The sequence below is a fragment of the Gallus gallus genome, chromosome 8, assembly GCF_016699485.2.
Source record: "Gallus gallus isolate bGalGal1 chromosome 8, bGalGal1.mat.broiler.GRCg7b, whole genome shotgun sequence".
NCBI classification, from domain to species: Eukaryota; Metazoa; Chordata; class Aves; order Galliformes; family Phasianidae; genus Gallus; species Gallus gallus.
The window spans coordinates 1,309,024-1,326,149 of record NC_052539.1 but is presented as its reverse complement, the minus strand read 5'-3'; the positions used below and the strand labels follow the sequence as shown (position 1 = coordinate 1,326,149).

At 42.5% G+C, this 17,126-nt stretch overlaps 2 protein-coding genes across 19 annotated transcripts in view; one reads left to right on the top strand and one right to left on the bottom strand.

The window, feature by feature from the left end:
• GPSM2 (G protein signaling modulator 2) overlaps positions 1 to 17,126 on the bottom strand; it is a 39,090-nt gene that overhangs the window by 18,771 nt on the left and 3,193 nt on the right. For 3 of the 14 annotated variants that reach the window (XM_015290362.4, XM_004943091.5, XM_004943093.5), the window contains exon 1: positions 6,090 to 6,177. The exons of 1 other annotated variant lie outside the window; for it this stretch is intronic. The gene's annotated coding sequence lies outside the window, so the exon portion shown is untranslated. Of the gene's footprint in view, positions 1 to 2,071; positions 2,143 to 3,431; positions 3,496 to 5,205; positions 5,805 to 6,089; positions 6,178 to 16,250; positions 16,956 to 17,126 lie in introns of those variants that run through there. 10 more of the 14 variants (XM_046944600.1, XM_046944599.1, XM_046944605.1 and 7 more) reach the window with 10 other exon arrangements.
• AKNAD1 (AKNA domain containing 1) overlaps positions 5,400 to 17,126 on the top strand; it is a 34,860-nt gene continuing 23,133 nt past the window's right edge. For 2 of the 5 annotated variants that reach the window (XM_040704814.2, XM_015290356.4), the window contains exons 1-13: positions 5,400 to 6,008; positions 6,733 to 8,004; positions 9,101 to 9,218; positions 9,316 to 9,467; positions 9,577 to 9,636; positions 10,093 to 10,226; positions 10,560 to 10,695; positions 11,316 to 11,473; positions 11,938 to 12,031; positions 12,611 to 12,714; positions 14,033 to 14,115; positions 15,033 to 15,143; positions 16,025 to 16,106. In XM_040704814.2, coding sequence (XP_040560748.1) covers positions 6,952 to 8,004; positions 9,101 to 9,218; positions 9,316 to 9,467; positions 9,577 to 9,636; positions 10,093 to 10,226; positions 10,560 to 10,695; positions 11,316 to 11,473; positions 11,938 to 12,031; positions 12,611 to 12,714; positions 14,033 to 14,115; positions 15,033 to 15,143; positions 16,025 to 16,106 — 2,285 coding nt within the window. In that variant the 5' untranslated portion in view covers positions 5,400 to 6,008; positions 6,733 to 6,951. Of the gene's footprint in view, positions 6,009 to 6,698; positions 8,005 to 9,100; positions 9,468 to 9,576; positions 9,637 to 10,092; positions 10,227 to 10,559; positions 10,696 to 11,315; positions 11,474 to 11,937; positions 12,032 to 12,610; positions 12,715 to 14,032; positions 14,116 to 15,032; positions 15,144 to 16,024; positions 16,107 to 16,932; positions 17,003 to 17,126 lie in introns of all 5 variants that reach the window. The other 3 variants (XM_015290355.4, XM_046944596.1, XM_046944597.1) reach the window with 3 other exon arrangements.

Sequence of the window (17,126 nt, the reverse complement as noted above, 5' to 3'; positions counted from 1 at the left end):
ACTACCTCCTTAAATCAGAAGATTCCAGCAGCATCCTTGGCTCCTTCCCTCATCTCACCATCCCCCTTGACCATATTTCCTTTTTGAAGACTGTCAGATGATGATCAAGAATCATTTCTGCGCTCATCAGCAGCCACAGGCTGACCAGTCACTGGGGGCTGCCTACTGGAACACACCCAGCCCCGCGTGTCCTGCCCTGCCTTAAGGAGGCAACAAACCAAGGCCTGCTCTGCTCTGCCCATCTGCCATTTTGCACAGAGCTACAGAAGCATCTGCCAAAGGACGTCATCAAAAGCTGAGAGAGTCAGAATTGACACACTGAAAGTAAAATGGAGGCAGACCAACCACACGCATTCTCTTTCCTTACAAAAATTAGCTACACACAGTGGTTGTTTCAACACTACGGCAAATTTTCCAATGTTGAACTAAGTCTGAATTTCCTTTCAGGGAGCGGCGACAGCAGAAGTGAAAGAACAGGAAAAGAATCCTGCAATGGATTACCTGAAAACAAAGCAGAGCTTTGTATACCAAGAAACACACCAAGGAAAAAAAAAATACAGCATTGGTTCTGTTACTGAAATACAGAGGTTAGTTTGACTCCAGACCTTGAAAGTGTAAATCCACATATAAGCACCAACAGTGAGTCTAGAGGTACTGAACCACAACTGGAAGCAGACAAACCACAATTTTAGTCATGTCCAGGGATATTTTAAATTAACAAAGAAGCCTAAATAAATTAACAAAGAAGCCTAAAATAAGCCTCCCCAAATTTAATTAATTCTACTCCAAATTTAACCCTGTATTTGCATGGAAAACAGCACAGCCAGTAGTATTTGTGCAGTAATAACCATCCCCCTCTGAACAATCCTTACCATAGCAGTGTGACGTGTTGGGAAGCAGCTGTTTTCTCCAGGCCTTGGCATGACACAACACAAGTGCTGAGCCACGAGGGGACGTGCAGGTGAACAAAGCCCACACAAGCACAGAGGGGTGACTGCTGGAACCACACCGACGTGCTCCACCCCGCACCGCGTCTCACAGCAGTGCAACAGCTGATAGCTGGCACCACACAGAAACCCCTTCTACTGACAAAGTGACTTTGAGGCTTTATTCACGGTCAACAGTAGATGCGGAGCAGTTCCAACTCTGAAATACCACCTTCCCTCCAGATGGCTTTACACGTGGCGCAGATACCCTCAGAATGAACCTCAGGGCTCCAGCTGAAGGACTGGCCTAGAAGCACCCAACACAAGCAGCGTTCCGGCATACCACCGAGCGCAGCCCTGTGAGACATGGGTGGACTGCACGCGGAGGGCAGAGCAGGACCAGTGGGGGTTTGCAACTACGTGGGTCTCTGCCCAGGAGTGTGCCTGATAGAGCAGATTCTGCACAGCTCGTTGTTACACAGTGCATGGGGAAGACCCAGCCTATGCTATCAGAGTCACCAGACAAGCTGTAAGTAAATACATTAATGCCTGTATCTGATGTGCTTGATCCAGATGCTTCCTCCTCCACCCCAGATCTATCTGCCATGCTGACTGACAAATATCAGACCACATGAAACTAAGTCACATCGCTGAACATTGCAGGAAGTTCCAAAGTGGGTGGAAAAAGGGTACTGTATCAGCTTTGGGCCACACGTGACCCCCGCTCAACAAAACAGGAACCCTACCAACGCGCTCGGCACAAGCGTAGGATCTCACTTACAGCACGCTAACAGAAGGCAGCACACAAAGCTTCCTCCCCTGTTCCCAAAGCTATTTTTTGCATAGGAAATCATCCACTCCTCGTCAGAAAGAGAACCAAAAGAATGCTAAGAGAGGTGTTTCATTGCTAGAACTGTCTGACCCATGGCTAACCACCTTGTATGAATCGAAAGAACAGGATTACAGTAGGGAAGCTTGGAACCTTGACTCCTTGATCTATAAAATTATTTCATCCCTCCTGTTAGCCAATTAATGCCCAAGACTTAATTACTTCAGTATCACCAGCAGTCCTTCCATACAGGTGACAAAAGCAGTTTGGCAAGCAGTAAACAAAAAACAGTGGGAGCTGTGACGCTCACGAGTACCTTCATGCTGAGTGATCCAACTGACTCCATTCTTGGCTTCTGCCCCCAGCCTGTTCCTGGTGCTACATTTACTGAAAAGGAGAAAAAGGGGTTTTGTCCACTGAACCCAGCATGGCTGCAGGGGGAGAAAACCCCAGGGACAGCCGAGAGCCAGGACAGCCCATGGTAGGACTGGAAAACAGCTTTACTGAAAGCATTAAATAACGGTAGGAAAAATTAATAACAAATATTGCATAAAAATCTACAACTACTATACAAGATGAAATAATAATTAATTATACTGGTGCACAATTTTATTTTTTAATAAGCTTAAAAAAGATTCTCCTAACTCTCAAGATGCTAAAAACCAACCAAACGAAAAACAAGTAGCGAGCATATCTGAGAGCAAGTCTGCTCACAGCCAGGTGAGGATCACACTGCACCCTCAGCTGAAAATGAAAGCATGGACACAGCTCCAGAGCAGAGTCCAACATCCATTATGTAACTGCCAACACAGTGCTGCATTATGACAAACACGCTAACAGTGGAGATGCTTAATTTACTGTCCTAATGCAGCTTTAATGCTCAAGATCTGCAATACTGCAAGCCTTTTCAGCCCCATGTTTCCTTTTGGTTCTTTTTTTCTCTTTATCGTTAAAGGGCCGTGCAAACATCTCTTTAACAAGCAAGCACTACCTAGCATTATTTTCAATGTTGCTCACGATCCATCTGTCAAAAACAAGAACAAACAACAACAAAAAACAACCAAGACGACTCTCAATGACCCACGTTATTTCTTCCAGGTCATGAAAAACAACAGCACCAACAACACCCATAACTGAACCCAGAAGCACTCTGAGTCAGAAGGAAGCTCACCTACATTCTTAAGTGTTATTTTATTTTGCTTCCCTGTGAAGCACCCAAGCCACAGATAAAAACTGCAGAGACGCTTTGCAGTGAGAGAAAACCACATCATACCAAAACCCTGTAATTAAGGAACGTTCACATTTCTAGACAGAATGTATTATCTCCACTCACACCAAACACCTTATTTTCACTCAGCAATCAGACTGAAAAACAAATGCATTCCTTTTAACAGGATCACTCGTTAAGAGCAGAAAGAAATACCAGGCACTGAGCACAACAACGCAATACACGAGAGAAAAACAACAGCTCCTCATTGCTCTTGTGTTCATCAGAGTACCGTCACGGTTCCAAGCCAACTATTAACCACAGTAAGTGAGGAAGTGCCCTATTAGGTGCTCTTCAGCAGTACAGGTTTGTAAAGAGGATCTTGCAATGATGCAGGCTATGCAGTAACTTACACGCCAAGAATGCACTGCTGACAGAAACAAACAGAACAACCAGCAAGTATACTTACAGCAGGCATAGGAACACAGAGCAGCAGCCAACGCACATGTACTGCACGTACCGCACTGACACCTGAGTGTAAGAAGCGGCACAGTTCAGCAGTGCAGAGGTGGAGCTCTCAGCGCTTCTCTCACAGAACATCTTTCATTATAATACCCCTTTGTAAAAGAATTAATATTTATCTGGAAACAGCTGTATACCTGCTGCCTAGCGTGCAAGGAGCTGACACAAGTACACACCAGTAAGCATTATAACTCTAAGGACACTTCCACAAGTAGGTCATCTAAGTCAGCCATCTAAACTCTGCAGTAAGGCAAGCCCCCACCATGGCAATATACGAAAGGAAGAGAAGACAAAGTGCCTGCAGCATAACATAACTAATATCCTTATAGTAAAAGTAGTCAGAGAACAAGGAACTAATTCTACATGCAATGAGACTTTTGATGTAAAATGCTGGAGTAACATCTTCTCTGCACCTTGAAGAATAGCAAAAACAGAGCTGTGCTACCAAGACCTGACCTTACATCTGAACCTCACTCCTGCTCGCCAGGACATCCTCGCTGTGCCAATGCTGGACGCCAGGCCTCTCCCAGCCCACCAGGCAGTCACTCAAACACCACTGAATGCTACAGGCTGTCAAGGAACACCAGATGGGAAACACTCTGCGCAAAAGTTGTACTTAAGCTGATGGAAAGTGTTTATCATGAATCTCTCCAACAACGGGCTCCAATTTGCTCGGCTCTGTTTCGCCTCTATTGCCCACAGCTGTACCCAACCACAGTAACACATCACCACACAAACCCCACACGCTGCCCAGCCACAGGCAGGGGCTGCTGGTAACACAGCCTGCGAGGTGCTGCACGTCAGAACAGAACTCTGAGCAGTGTAACAGCAGGACAATGGTAGGAAAGACAGCACCTCTCACCAGCTTTCCTACTTCTGTTCTTCCAGTCTTTTACACTCCTGACGCTGTGATCTTCAACAACACAATATTCCATCTTCGATGCAATCATTTGCACAACTGACTTCTGACTGAGTGCCTAAAGGAAAGCAAAGAGTTTCTTCCTTCATCTGATATTTTTCTGTTCTCTCCTCCAAGGGACCGGTAAGAGCTGTAACACCTCCATCTCTCACCAGGCCCTAAGATCAGTACTTGTTAAACATAACTTAATTCATCAATACGTTATTGATGAAGACTACTGAAAAACAGCTCTGGGTACGACTGACAAAGTCGTGCAGAGCGAAAGCGACTGTGCAGCTGATACCAAAAACACGAATGACAGAGAATAGGAAGTACAAATAACTTCCATGTTGAATTTAATAAATAAAGCACAGGTACAGGTGAAAATACTGGTGGCTCTCATTAACTTTCTGAAAAAACAACACTCATTTATGAACACGACTTGTAACTCAGAGGAATGAAGCCATACTGCACTCCATACTGCACACAGGGACCCACAGAACACTGGCTTAAAAAATCAGTCTGCTGTCATTTGTTGGCAAGAAAACACAAGAACAGAAATAGCGCTATCAAATTAGGAAGAGATTTCCACCCTGACAAAGACAACATTCATTGTCAGAATTGCATTGATCTCCTTCACAATACGCCAAAAGAAACGCATCTCCTGTCTGTGCAGCGCTGCTGTCCGGCACGCTCAGGTGTACCACAGTCTTTAAATAATTCAGAAAGCAAAAGAAATAAAAGGAGGGGAGAAGGCAGGCAGCAATTTCAGCCGAGTGACAGCGATGGCATGTGAAGAAAATGCTGAGGTATCAACCAGTACCCGTTAAAAAAACACCTCGACCTTCCAAGTGTCAGGTTCTGCTGTATTTCTCCACCAAGAGCACTGAAAAGGTACAACTGCAGGCAGCTCTCAGACAAGACTTACAGCATCCCCACACAGACGTCTTCTGGCGCAGTGAAGCTGGCTCAAGTTTCAGGCGGGCTCTGTGTAAGCTCTGCCGGGCAGTAACCGAAGGCATAAAGTCCATTCCTGCGCAGGGCTCTGGAACCGCCCGTGCCTACGTAACCACGGATGGAAGCAGCGCAGCGGAGCGCTGCCACGGGCCGACAGAGCACTTCTAAGTCACAGCAACGTGTATGCAAAGACTTTGTAAGGAACACGTTGTAAGGACGACGTTTCGGGTCCCGTTTCCAGCGATAACAAAACTGGCATTAACACAGGAGGCACAGAGGGGCCCCGGGAAGGCCCGTTAGCCCCGCGCAAGCCGGGCCGCAGCAGCGAAGAGGACCCGCAGCCCCCGGACGACACGCCGGAGAAACGCGGCCCCGGGGCTCCGGTACAGCCCGGCCTCCAGCTGCGGATCCCGAGCAGCTCAGCGCACGCCCGCTGTACGCCCCGCGCCGCCGCCCCATCCCGTCAGACGCAGCGCAGCCGCCTGCGGGCACGCGACGCGACGGAGGCCGCGCTGCTTCTGCTCCGGCACGGCGCCGCCGCGTACGTGGGGGACGCGCGGCAGCGGCCCCGAGGAATCGGCACCGGGCCGCAGACGCACCCGCGGCTCTCCCGGCCCGACGACGGGGCGCGCACCCGCCCGCAGCGCCGGACGCCGGGCCCGGCAACAGGTACGGACCGCCGAGGGGCGCCGGGTTCCCTTCTCCCCGGGCCGCGAAGCCCCTGGGGGCCGCCCGCCGCGCGCGCCTCACCTGCTGCCGCCGTTACAGGCCTAGGGCCCGCGCGCCGCCGGCACAGTTTCCACAGCGACCGCCGCCGCGGGCAGTTCCAGGCGGCCGCGCTTCGAACCCGCCAATCCCCGCGCGCCCCCACTCGGCCCCGAGGCGGGGCGGCCAACGGCTCCGCACCTTCCGCGCACGCGCGGAGGCCGCCCACGGCGGAAGGCCGCATCATTCACAGCGGCCAATGGGAGCCGCGGGCGGGCGGAGGGCCGGGCCGATGGGGGGGGCGCGGAGAGGGGGACGAGCCCGGCAGGGGGAGCGCGGGGCCGGGAGCGGAGCGCAGGCTGCGCTGCGCGGAACGGGAAAAGGAGCTGTAAGGTTACGGCTTCAGGTAGGGCGAAATGGAGCACTGCTGCAGCTCAGCGCACCGCGCGTTACTCCGCTCCGTTGGCGCGGTGCTGGGAAATAAGCCGAGGGACGGCGGGCGGCGCGCCGGGGCTGCGAGCGCGTTCCTTACTGAGCTGCGGTAGCGCCAGCTCCAGGACCAGCCTCGTCTCTGATGCCCGGGGCTGTCTGTGCCGCACGCGAGGTGAAACAATAAGCACGGGTTACCTTCACTGCACCGCTGTCCTCCTCCAGCGCTTGTGGCAGCCGTCCCTCTTTGTCCCCGCAGCCCCACACGGGCGGCTCAGTGCGCACAACTGTCAGCCCGGGGCCACAGCACAGCTCGGAGACGGCCAGAGCGGCACAAAGCAGCAGATCCTACTCAGAACTGTATTCACATCTACACTAATCCTGAGTAATCCTTGGCGGACTGTGAGCCGCGCACTAATGGAAGCCCTACCCAAACCAACAGAGGAATGATGCTGTGCGTACGGCCCGCAGCGGTGGGATGGAGGCAGTGAGGAAGCACAGAGCAGCAGAGGGGATGGAAGCACAAACGAGCTGCTCCATTTCAAATGAGTTAAGCTATGTCACAGACACAACTGGTGCTGAACAAGATGACTTACCCTGTGATGGAGTTGGGGGAATAGCCTGTGAACACCATGACAAGTCTGATCGATTGCATGACTGCATTTGTACGACACGTATTTCTGATACTTTAAACTTACCCAGTTCTGAAAGTAACAGAAACGCATCAGCAAATGCTGAGATTCACATACAAGCTGAACGTGTCCGTGACTGTGCTACAGGTACCAGACAAACCCTCAGAATTTCAGCTGGAGCACCTGGAAGTGAAGTGTCCTTCACACAGGCATCACCAGCTGGTGGTAATCAACCACACGGCAAAGACCCTCCCTGTCAATCCAACATGTCCCATGTCCTTCTGCGTCATTTTGCTACGGGAGAGTTAATGAGCACATGGCAGCTGATTGAACACGAGACCGTACCAGAAACATCCCTGACTGACAGTACTGGCAAAACCACAAACAAACGCGAGACTTCTGAACATGAACAACAGGCAGCCAAGTTTGAAGAGCACCACTTAGAAAGGCTCAAAGCAGTGGATACTGGAGGGAAAGATCAGAATTTGCTAAACAAAAATAAATTTCTTTCAAAAACCTCTACTTATGCTAAGTGCGGGTGCAGACAAGAAAATTCACAGTTGATTAATGAGTACGAAGATGCACATATCTTTCAAAACACAGAAGAACAAAAATACGTGTTTAAGAAATCATTTCCATCTCATGAGCTCATAGGAGGCCATGGTGAAGTTCTGAGAGGTCAGGAAGACAATAATGAAGTCAGTTCAGAAATCCAAGTACTGAAAATGAGTGAAAATAACAAATCAGTTCCCACCATTAAGAGAACAACATCCTTCCCTACACTGCTAAATAAGCCAGTAACTAGGAACAACAGTCTAGAAAATCAGAACTGTTTTGATTCCATTGAAGTCACATATCAGAAAGAAACGAGCATTCCAGAAGTGTCTCAACAGCGAAAGGTAATTAAGATGCTTTAAGAATTAAACAACGTCTTAAAACAAAAGTAAAGAGCGATGTTTATTATAGGCAGACATTCTGTGTTAGGTAAACTCAACGTGAGTAGTTCGTGCAGGCATTCAGCAGCTATCAGCAAGTGTACCACTTCAGTCAGTAATCACTCGGACAAAGTTCCGTGAGGCAGAACGCTCATGGAGCTTTCATTACCAAGTTCATGATGCTCTGCTGTGCTATTTCTGATGGCAAAGCATCCTAGCAAATCATTGCGAAGTTCACTATAAGCAGTTATTTCCCATGTTATATGAAAATGTTATAATTCACTGAAAGTACGTAAATAGGAATATGTTCTTAAAATATTTTTAGCCCCATGCCTGTTCTTACATTAATGACCCACAAACACTCTTCAGCTGCTCACGCCAGCATTCACTGACAGGTTGGGTTTTTTTGAAGGTTTTGCTCTATAATAAGATTTGTCTTAGAGCAAACTTGAAGATTTCTCTTACAGTAGTAACTTCCTGTTAAGATTTGTTGGTAATTAGATAATCGCTTCTTAATGCCATGCCCTGCCACCGAGTTCACTCACGGAGCTATACAGACGCTTAAGTCCTTTCCTAGGCTTATCCCTTCATAAACTGTTCAGGATGGAACAAGTTCTAATACTTTTCCCTATTAGAAAATTTCCTCTTCTTGATGGTATATTTAGATGTGAATGCAGCACACTGACATCAACGATCATATTGATCTTCTGAGATACCACCATCAGCTACAAAATTCCTCTCAAGTAGTCCTTCTGAAGTTGTTCTTATTTCTAAGACTCTGAATGATCACCAGAACTATTTTGTCACCTTTATAATATTCTTCCCATTAACACAAATTGGCAAAATAGAGATTTTCATAACCCTGAGTTGCATATTTCAGTACATACACAATGAGATACTACACAAACCAAAATCAAAACAAACTATGTGATGTGGTTATAATAAACTTCTCATTAACTTTAGAAAGTTGTCCTAAGCATTTCTCAACTTTTCATTGTCCAGAGCATTCTGTACGCTTTTTCTCTAACCGAGGTTCTCACTTTGACAAATACTTCCTCAGTCAGGTTTTCCGAATGCAGGATTTGCCATTTACTCAGGAGACACTGGGACAGCCCCTGAATCCTCTACAGCAGACACTTCTGTCCTTCCACAGCCTACACGTGGTTTGTCTGAACCAAGTAAGCGCAAATAACTAATTTCAAGTAAATCAGTACTTTTGAGGTAGGAGGTTTTGGCAAGAAGTCCAACTAATACATTTTCTCTTCCATCAAATAGGATTGCCGTGTGGGACAACAGCATCTGCATTTCCAGCAACTCGTACAGTAGAAGTATGCAGTCTAAATGCTTCTAATTTACTGCCTGAAATAACACAAGGAGAGAAGATGTCCGAAATACTAAAGGAACAGACAGATCAACTAAAAATGAAAGTAAAGAGCTCTGTTTCAGTATCTACTTGCACCGATTATCAAGTTTTACAGTAACTTGGCACGTTTGCTTTTAAAAAACAATATTCAAGTCTAGTATTTTCTCTTGAAGGTGGAAGACTTCTCTAAACACATGACCGAAGAGACACTCCTCTTACAAGATGATTATCTGGTAAATTAATGTATTTTCAGTTATCTAAAGGGTACTTGAATTGGCTAATAGACTTCTGATTTTCTGGCAACACACTTAAAGTTTTTTCTCAAACAGACATTTAAAAATAATCTTGTTCTGAACCTCAGATTTAAACTGAGTTTAAGAAGCAAGAATGAAGCAGCTCAGTTCTTACAGATTACAATTGCAAAGTACTTGTCAAAATGCCTTAAATTGGCATAGAAATCATTAATTATGATTTGTAGGGTAGTATGTCTGAAGCATGATTTAGTATTTTACTTCTAAACCAAGCAGCACAGCGTACTGGATAGGTATAATAGATGCAATTCAGAGCAGTAGCAAAAATCTTACTAATATCACCACAAATATCATCTGTCTTACATTGCATAAGTAGATATTACTATGTCTTGCTAATGATAACACCATTTACTATTGAACTCTCTCTTATTGTTGAAGGCATTAAATCAATTGAAAAGATACCTTGATGCCTTGGAAAGGAATTATTTAACTGCTAGAGAGGAGCACCGTAACTTACAGCTGCAGCACTACAAGGACAAGTCTATCAACATTGGAGAATTTGATCCTGAAAGGTTTGTAGCTCAGTGCTAAGTACTTCATCGGTATGTTTTCCATATTTTGAAGCATCCAACCGCTACTGCTTTATCCATTTGCACTTTTCAGACACAAAAATTATCTCAATATTGCACAGGGGAAGCTAGAAGTTAACTTGGCCAAAATTCATCTCATGCTTCACCTATCCTTGTTATAATAAGGCTATCTATTTGATTAGTTCAAGCATTTAAAAGGGGCTCAGTGAACTCCATTTCTTTCTTCCCCCTGTAAACTGTTTGTTGCAGTGCCAAATATGGTTATCATAGTAAGAAACAGAAGTTTCACTTCCTGTGAATTGTGATTGATTTCAGAAAGGTAGAAGGAGAAATATTTAGACTTGGCACACTGCTTGAAGACATCCAAGAACAAGCTGATGACAGCAAGCACAGATGGGCTCCTTCGCTTACTTCCTATGGATCTGCCCATTCATCACATTCCCTTAGGGAGGTGACTGAGTTTGATCATTTTAAGACTGCATTATTCCATTCTACTGAAGAAACTCAGTGTGCTTATAGCATGTTCTCCTCTAACGTTTGTAGAAGCATGATGCTTTTGAACAGCATGTTACTTCCAAAATAAGTTTCTGCATGAAATTGTAGCTTTATTTTTCATCAACTGTAACAAAAACTTCAGTATAAACACAGCTGTGCTGAATAATCTAAGTGCCAGCTTCAAAAACATGCATTTCAGAATTAAAAAATGAGCAACTGTTGTAAGTTAGACAGCAATTTCCGGCTTAGCAAATTCATAATTACAATACAGCTGGAAGATTACTTTGTCCATGGTTTTTGAACTGCAGAATTGTTAGAACGCTGAACATTCTGCTACAGAAAATTCCTTTTGCTGCTAAATATAGTAATATTTTATTCTAGACCATAAATACTTGGGAAAAATCTAATTAGCTCTCCAAAAATCAAAGATAAATATCTCCGTATGCTTTCACAGTCCTTATTTTACAAGTCATTCTTTTCTGAATGTCAAGTAAGAGATGATTAGAAAACACAGGCTGGTACATTTACTTGAAATACTCTGACTAAAAACTGCTATCCTGGGGTTACTCTGCACAGAGCTCAGTCCTTTCCAGTGTTATGGATTCTCCTGAAGAAAATGCATTTCTTCCCAAGAACAATGAAGGAGAAAATACAAGCCAGACAAGTTCTGTAATCCCCCAGAAAAATGCCCACTTCTCTTTAGAATGTGACAGATGCAATCTTCGAATTCACACGTAAGTATAAATGTTCTACAACTACTGGAATTACCACAAAAAAAATTGTTCTGTAATCATATGCTGAGTACAGAAAGCTCAGACGCCTGGAGTATCTGCAAGCAGGTGGAGTGTTCCCAAACTCAGCTTCTCTGAGAACCCCAAAAATTCCTTCCAGGCTGGCACTCCTACTCTGAAACCTTTCCTGAAGCCAAAACACTGCTACCATCATTTTGCTAAGAATTAAATCATACCTCTGTATCAAATAGATTGCAGCCACGTTAATTCAGGATATGAATGACCAGATACAACACAGTACCAGTACAAAATGTTTGCTTACATTTGTGTGGTATTTTAGACTAAAAACAAAGCAGATGTTTACGTAATTAACCATCAAAAACTTCATGAAACATCTCTAGGGTACCCATACTCCCTTGCAAGTTTTTCATGAGATCAGATCAAGTGTTTTCCTCTTAACCAATTAGGTTACAGAAGAGAGCTGAATCAGTTTACAGAGGAGAAATGGATCCTCAGGGAGAAAGTTGTCCGCTAGCAAGCAAGCATTCTTCAAATGAGATGGTATGACAAGTTCTATATTCCTTCTTATTTAGATGAACATATTCATCTTGGAGACAATGCATGGAATATTTTTCCCTTCAGTTTTTGCACAACATGAAAGCTCAGCTTGCGAGATACTACAGCTGTGTAACTTGGATTGATTTTGAAAGAAAAAAATTGAAGGGACACTGAATATTTGTTAACTATGTGACGAAGCTGGCTTCTCTTAGGAAAGACTTAGCTGTGTTCACTAACCTGCTTCTATTACCTGTTCAGAAGGCAAACATCTACAGGCAATTGCTTGCCTACAAAAACTTTTATTTTTAAGGCAATAATAGAAGTAGATGAATGCGTTCATCTTCCTCACCACTACATGACAATGTCTTGTATTCCAGATGTACAGATTGTGAAGTATTCATAAGTTGTACAGTTTCCTTTACAATTAAAAAGGTAATGGACCAAATGGTAGATCTCATGGCAAGTAGACAACTAGAAGCTGTACAGAATTGATCTACAATTGATGCTACTGTTGACACTGTGTGATGTGTACACAGTAATATAAACAAAACATCAGTTTGTTTTACCATCTGTGCACAACAGAGATACTTTTCACCTGAAAGAAAATATGAGGCTGAAGGTCTTGGATTCCATGCTCAGGGTACATTAAGTCAAACATACAGTGCCAGTGAAGAGAGTATGAAAGGGTAAGCATATTTTGTGTTTTGGCTAGGTTCAGACACTCCTCTTCAGCTAAATGAACTGATACATGCACGTGCACAGTATGCTTCTGTTCTGATCTCTGCTCACTACACTGAATATTCTTTTGATCTGTATGAAAAGCAAGGATGATCTGTTTTCTCAATTATTACCAGTTAATCACATACAGTATGAGGTATATCAGACCAATGGAGAACGGGAAAAACACCCATCTGTTTTTTTCAAGACATTTTCTATTTTGAAGTAGCCCATCTAAATGGTATAAAGCTTAAATAACACAAACTTACTTTAGTAAAGTATGAATATAAATCTACTCTATTTTCTGTGATGGATGACAGCAAAGCATTCAGCAACGATAATAATTACCTCAAATATTTATAATGAACTAATCTGGTAGTCTTGAAAGGAAAGCATATTGGTACCTCCATATATATTTCAAGTGCAGGGGTCAATCTGTCAGGTTTCATTTACAGATTCATCAAGGTGCTAAAATAGTTCCATATGGCTCATATGGGCTTTAGAATATTCAGCAAATCAGGTCTCCATCCAAAGTCAGATCTCATAACATTCAGTGTAGAACATAATAATCATCATGTTAGTGTGCTGAAAGAAGGCAAGCATAAGAGAAAAATGCTGACAGACCACTTACTGAGTAGATACTAATATTGATCTAGTAAAGCTCACCTAGCTTGCTTTCTTCTCCCTCTGTCATTTTAAAGAAAACTAGCTCAATCTTCCCATCTTTTTCGCCATGAGCAGGTAAGAAAAACTTGCAGAAGAATTTGCTGATACTACATGCCCTGGAGTGAAAATATGTATATCAGATACCTCAAACAATGATATTCACTCTTGTTCTGTCAGAAAGTACATCACAACTATTCCTCTAATTCCCTGAAGGCTGCAAAACTGAAACCTTAATAGCTCAGTTACTAAGAAAGCATATCATCCTTCCTGTTGATAGTATTTCGATACAGCATGTGTAAGCATCTCTAAATACACAGAATTTTGTACTTCATTGTTTTTCAAAAGAAGCGTCATTATTTTAAGGTATGCATAACAGCACTGATAAGGCAGAGTCTTTCTGTCAGAATGCATTCTTTAATCAATAAGTCATTGCTTCGTGATTCTTTTTTAACTTGAGCTTCTACTTGCCACCTTTTTGGGTTGGTGAGAATGATAAGAGTTATTCCTATAACTACATCTGATTTCTTCTCAGTTAAGTGGTAAAACATTATTACATTGGTAAGGCTCATCATAAAGGTATTATAATCTAATAGAAATATCATTCTGTTTTCATGCTCAAAGAAGTACCACCCAGGAAAGGAAAACTGGAATATGTACAATCTTCATTCTAAGAAAACCAGCTGATTTATCAGATATAAGCCTGAGTAAGTAGCAATGGGGCACCCACACGGGAACTGTGTTAATGACTACTATTCAGTCTTGTTAAACAATCACTCCTGTTACACCTAAGCACCATGAAAATTATTTCGGAATGTCAACAGATGTTACTACTTAGCATAGTACAAGATAATAAAACGGAGACTATAGAGGAGACCACATGAAACCCACTTAGCCACTTGGGAGGTCTTAGTGACAGACAAGCTACAAAGGAATTAGCAGCAAAATACAAGCAAACGAAGTTGTGCATTTGGGTAGAATCAGATGCTACAACAGTTTACCCATGAGAGGATGTCTTATCTCCATCCTCAGCTTTATTGAAAACTCAATTGGACAGTGTCCTGAGCTACTTGATATAAATTGGTCCTGCTTTGAGGAGGGATTGGACCAGACCATCTCCAGAAGTACTTTGCAAACAGAATGACTCTATAATTCTAATCCATCTTTTTAGATGCTTTCAAGTATTACTACTAACATCTTCAAAGCCTTAATACTGACATGCACTCTGTGCCTTGATAGTACTTTTTCTCCTTATCACATGCATTTGTATCATATCGTAGGAGATTCTGAACTCTAAAATCTTAACATGAGAGGTTTCAATAACCAATTTCAGTTTTGGGATACAGCTTTCTTATTCTGCATGAAAACTAAATGAAGGGTTTTCCTAAACCTTTTATTAAAATTATTTCCTAATTATTTCCTATTATTTCCTAACCTATACTAAAATTGTATTTTATATTAATTTATAATTAATCCCATTAATTTATAATATTTTATAATTGATCTCATTAATATTATTTCATAATATAGTTATATATAACTATACAAAATATATAAACAATAATACACCAAGTTTTCTTCTTTACATCGTTCCAATTGTTCAGTGATTTGTCTTGGTTTTCAGAATTTAAATGCAGATGCTCCAGAGAAAGCCAAAACCCATTTAAACTCAGGAATCACAAGGAGTCTGTTCAGTCCTGTGCTCCACGTAGAAATAAAAACTCTGGTTCAACTTGTAAGTATGATGCATTACTGAAATAGTTTTCAATTATGAGCCAGATTTTCAAGAGCAAAAAGCTGTACTGTGCAGGTATCAGGTTAAGTTTCATTTAGTATGAGCGAAGCCACAGCGCTTCAGCTAAACAGCACTTGAGTGCAGATCCTGTAGTGAAATAAGCAAATCCAACACTTACACACCTGAGTTTAACTCCCTGTGCACAACAGCTACTGCCTTCTGTACTGATTGCTTTTTGACAAGTCCCATATTTCACTAAGAACAGTAACCTCTCATTTCCCAGTGTCACATAGTAATGGCCAGTTGTAATACTCTATGGCAACCTTTTCATTACTAGCTGTTACTGTACATACTATAAACAAGTATTAAAAGGGAATACCAGCTCTGCACTGTAACTGTGTGACATACAGCGAAGTCAAGAATAGCCTGGTTTTTAAAACACATTGAACACCTAGCTTTTCAAGTAACTTCTCTCTTAGACTCTTTGTACTGTGAGAAGAAATTGAAGGCAGAAAAGTTTCTGGTTTTCAAGAGTGAGCAGAAAGTGCAGGTTTGCTATTTCTCTTTTAAGAGAGAAAAACACTGCATCAAAGTGGTACTTCTATCATTATCAGGATTGAGATTAGTCATTATGCAACACTTACCTCCCAGAGTCTTTCAGGGTTAAGAAATCCAAAAGATCACTTGTTAAAGAGCTAAACTCAACCCAAAAAGGGAACACAAGGAAATGTTTTGGTTTCATTTACATAAATTCTTAACATCTTCACATTTTTATTCAGTAGTATTGTGAAAAGGAGTTTTATGCTAAACAGAGCAAGATGTTAAATGCATATATTTCTTATCTTTGCTTTTATTTTTACACATGGCTTCAATGCCCTAAGGTTATTCCCAGAAGAGACTCCCCAGTCAAAAGGCTCAAACAAATCAACAGCCTCCTAAACCTGTCAACAGACTTTCTAAAAGGTAAGCTAAAATAACTGCATTATAACAAGAAATGCCATTAATTAAAGGTTCAGCACTGAATAAATCATCGTATCATAAGCAGGTCCAGTGCTTGATGTTTTGCAGAGCATGCTATGCATTAAAATTTTACTTTGAAATACTTACCATAAGAGCAAACAAGATAATTATCTGAGTTGTAGTTCTACCTTCGTTGTTTAATGAATCAAGCTTCAGTCTGATTCAGCTGACACACTTCTCCATCTTGAGAAAAAGTTACTCTTAGTTATTATATAACCACATTCCCATTGACAGATCCCTAGAATGATACAGAACCTCTACAAATATTTCTAAGTCCTATATTTAATTATCCTTCACACAAAATTATTCACAAAATCTGAGAAATAAAATGGATTCTTAACCATAGCACAGACTACATGAACTCAAACAAACTGCATGACCATAATGTTTGCCAGCTTCACCGAATAACAGTAATTTCCTGCAAGTACGGTAGCCACACTTGAGAGTCCATGGCACAGACTACTTCTAGAAGTTACAGCACCAAGAAAATGATGTTGTTATGAAAGATTTCTTGACTGTATTCTGGAATGTTTTTTTGTCTTACTGCAATACAGGTTGTCACCAGCTGCATTTTTATAATTCATTCACTGTAAAACTGACTTCAAAATACAGGTTATCAAAATTATCAAATTCAGAGTTAGAAAAAACCTTGGCTTATCAAGTTGTGTATTTCACTACGAATTACATTTAGACAAAACTTGGAGACTGATGAAACCTGCTATTTAAACACAAATGATGAAATTATCCTTTCACATTAATGCTTACCCAGCAAGAAGTCTGCCCGAAACACATCTGCAATCAACATCAGAAACAGAAATGGCAAGGATTTCAACATAAACGTAAGACTTGAGAGTGAAAATTAAAAACCTTACAACTAATTAAGAAATATGTATCCCCATATCATGGCACTGTTGAACATCCCCCTTCTTAGCACACTGATTATCAAAATCAAAGTTTGTCTGG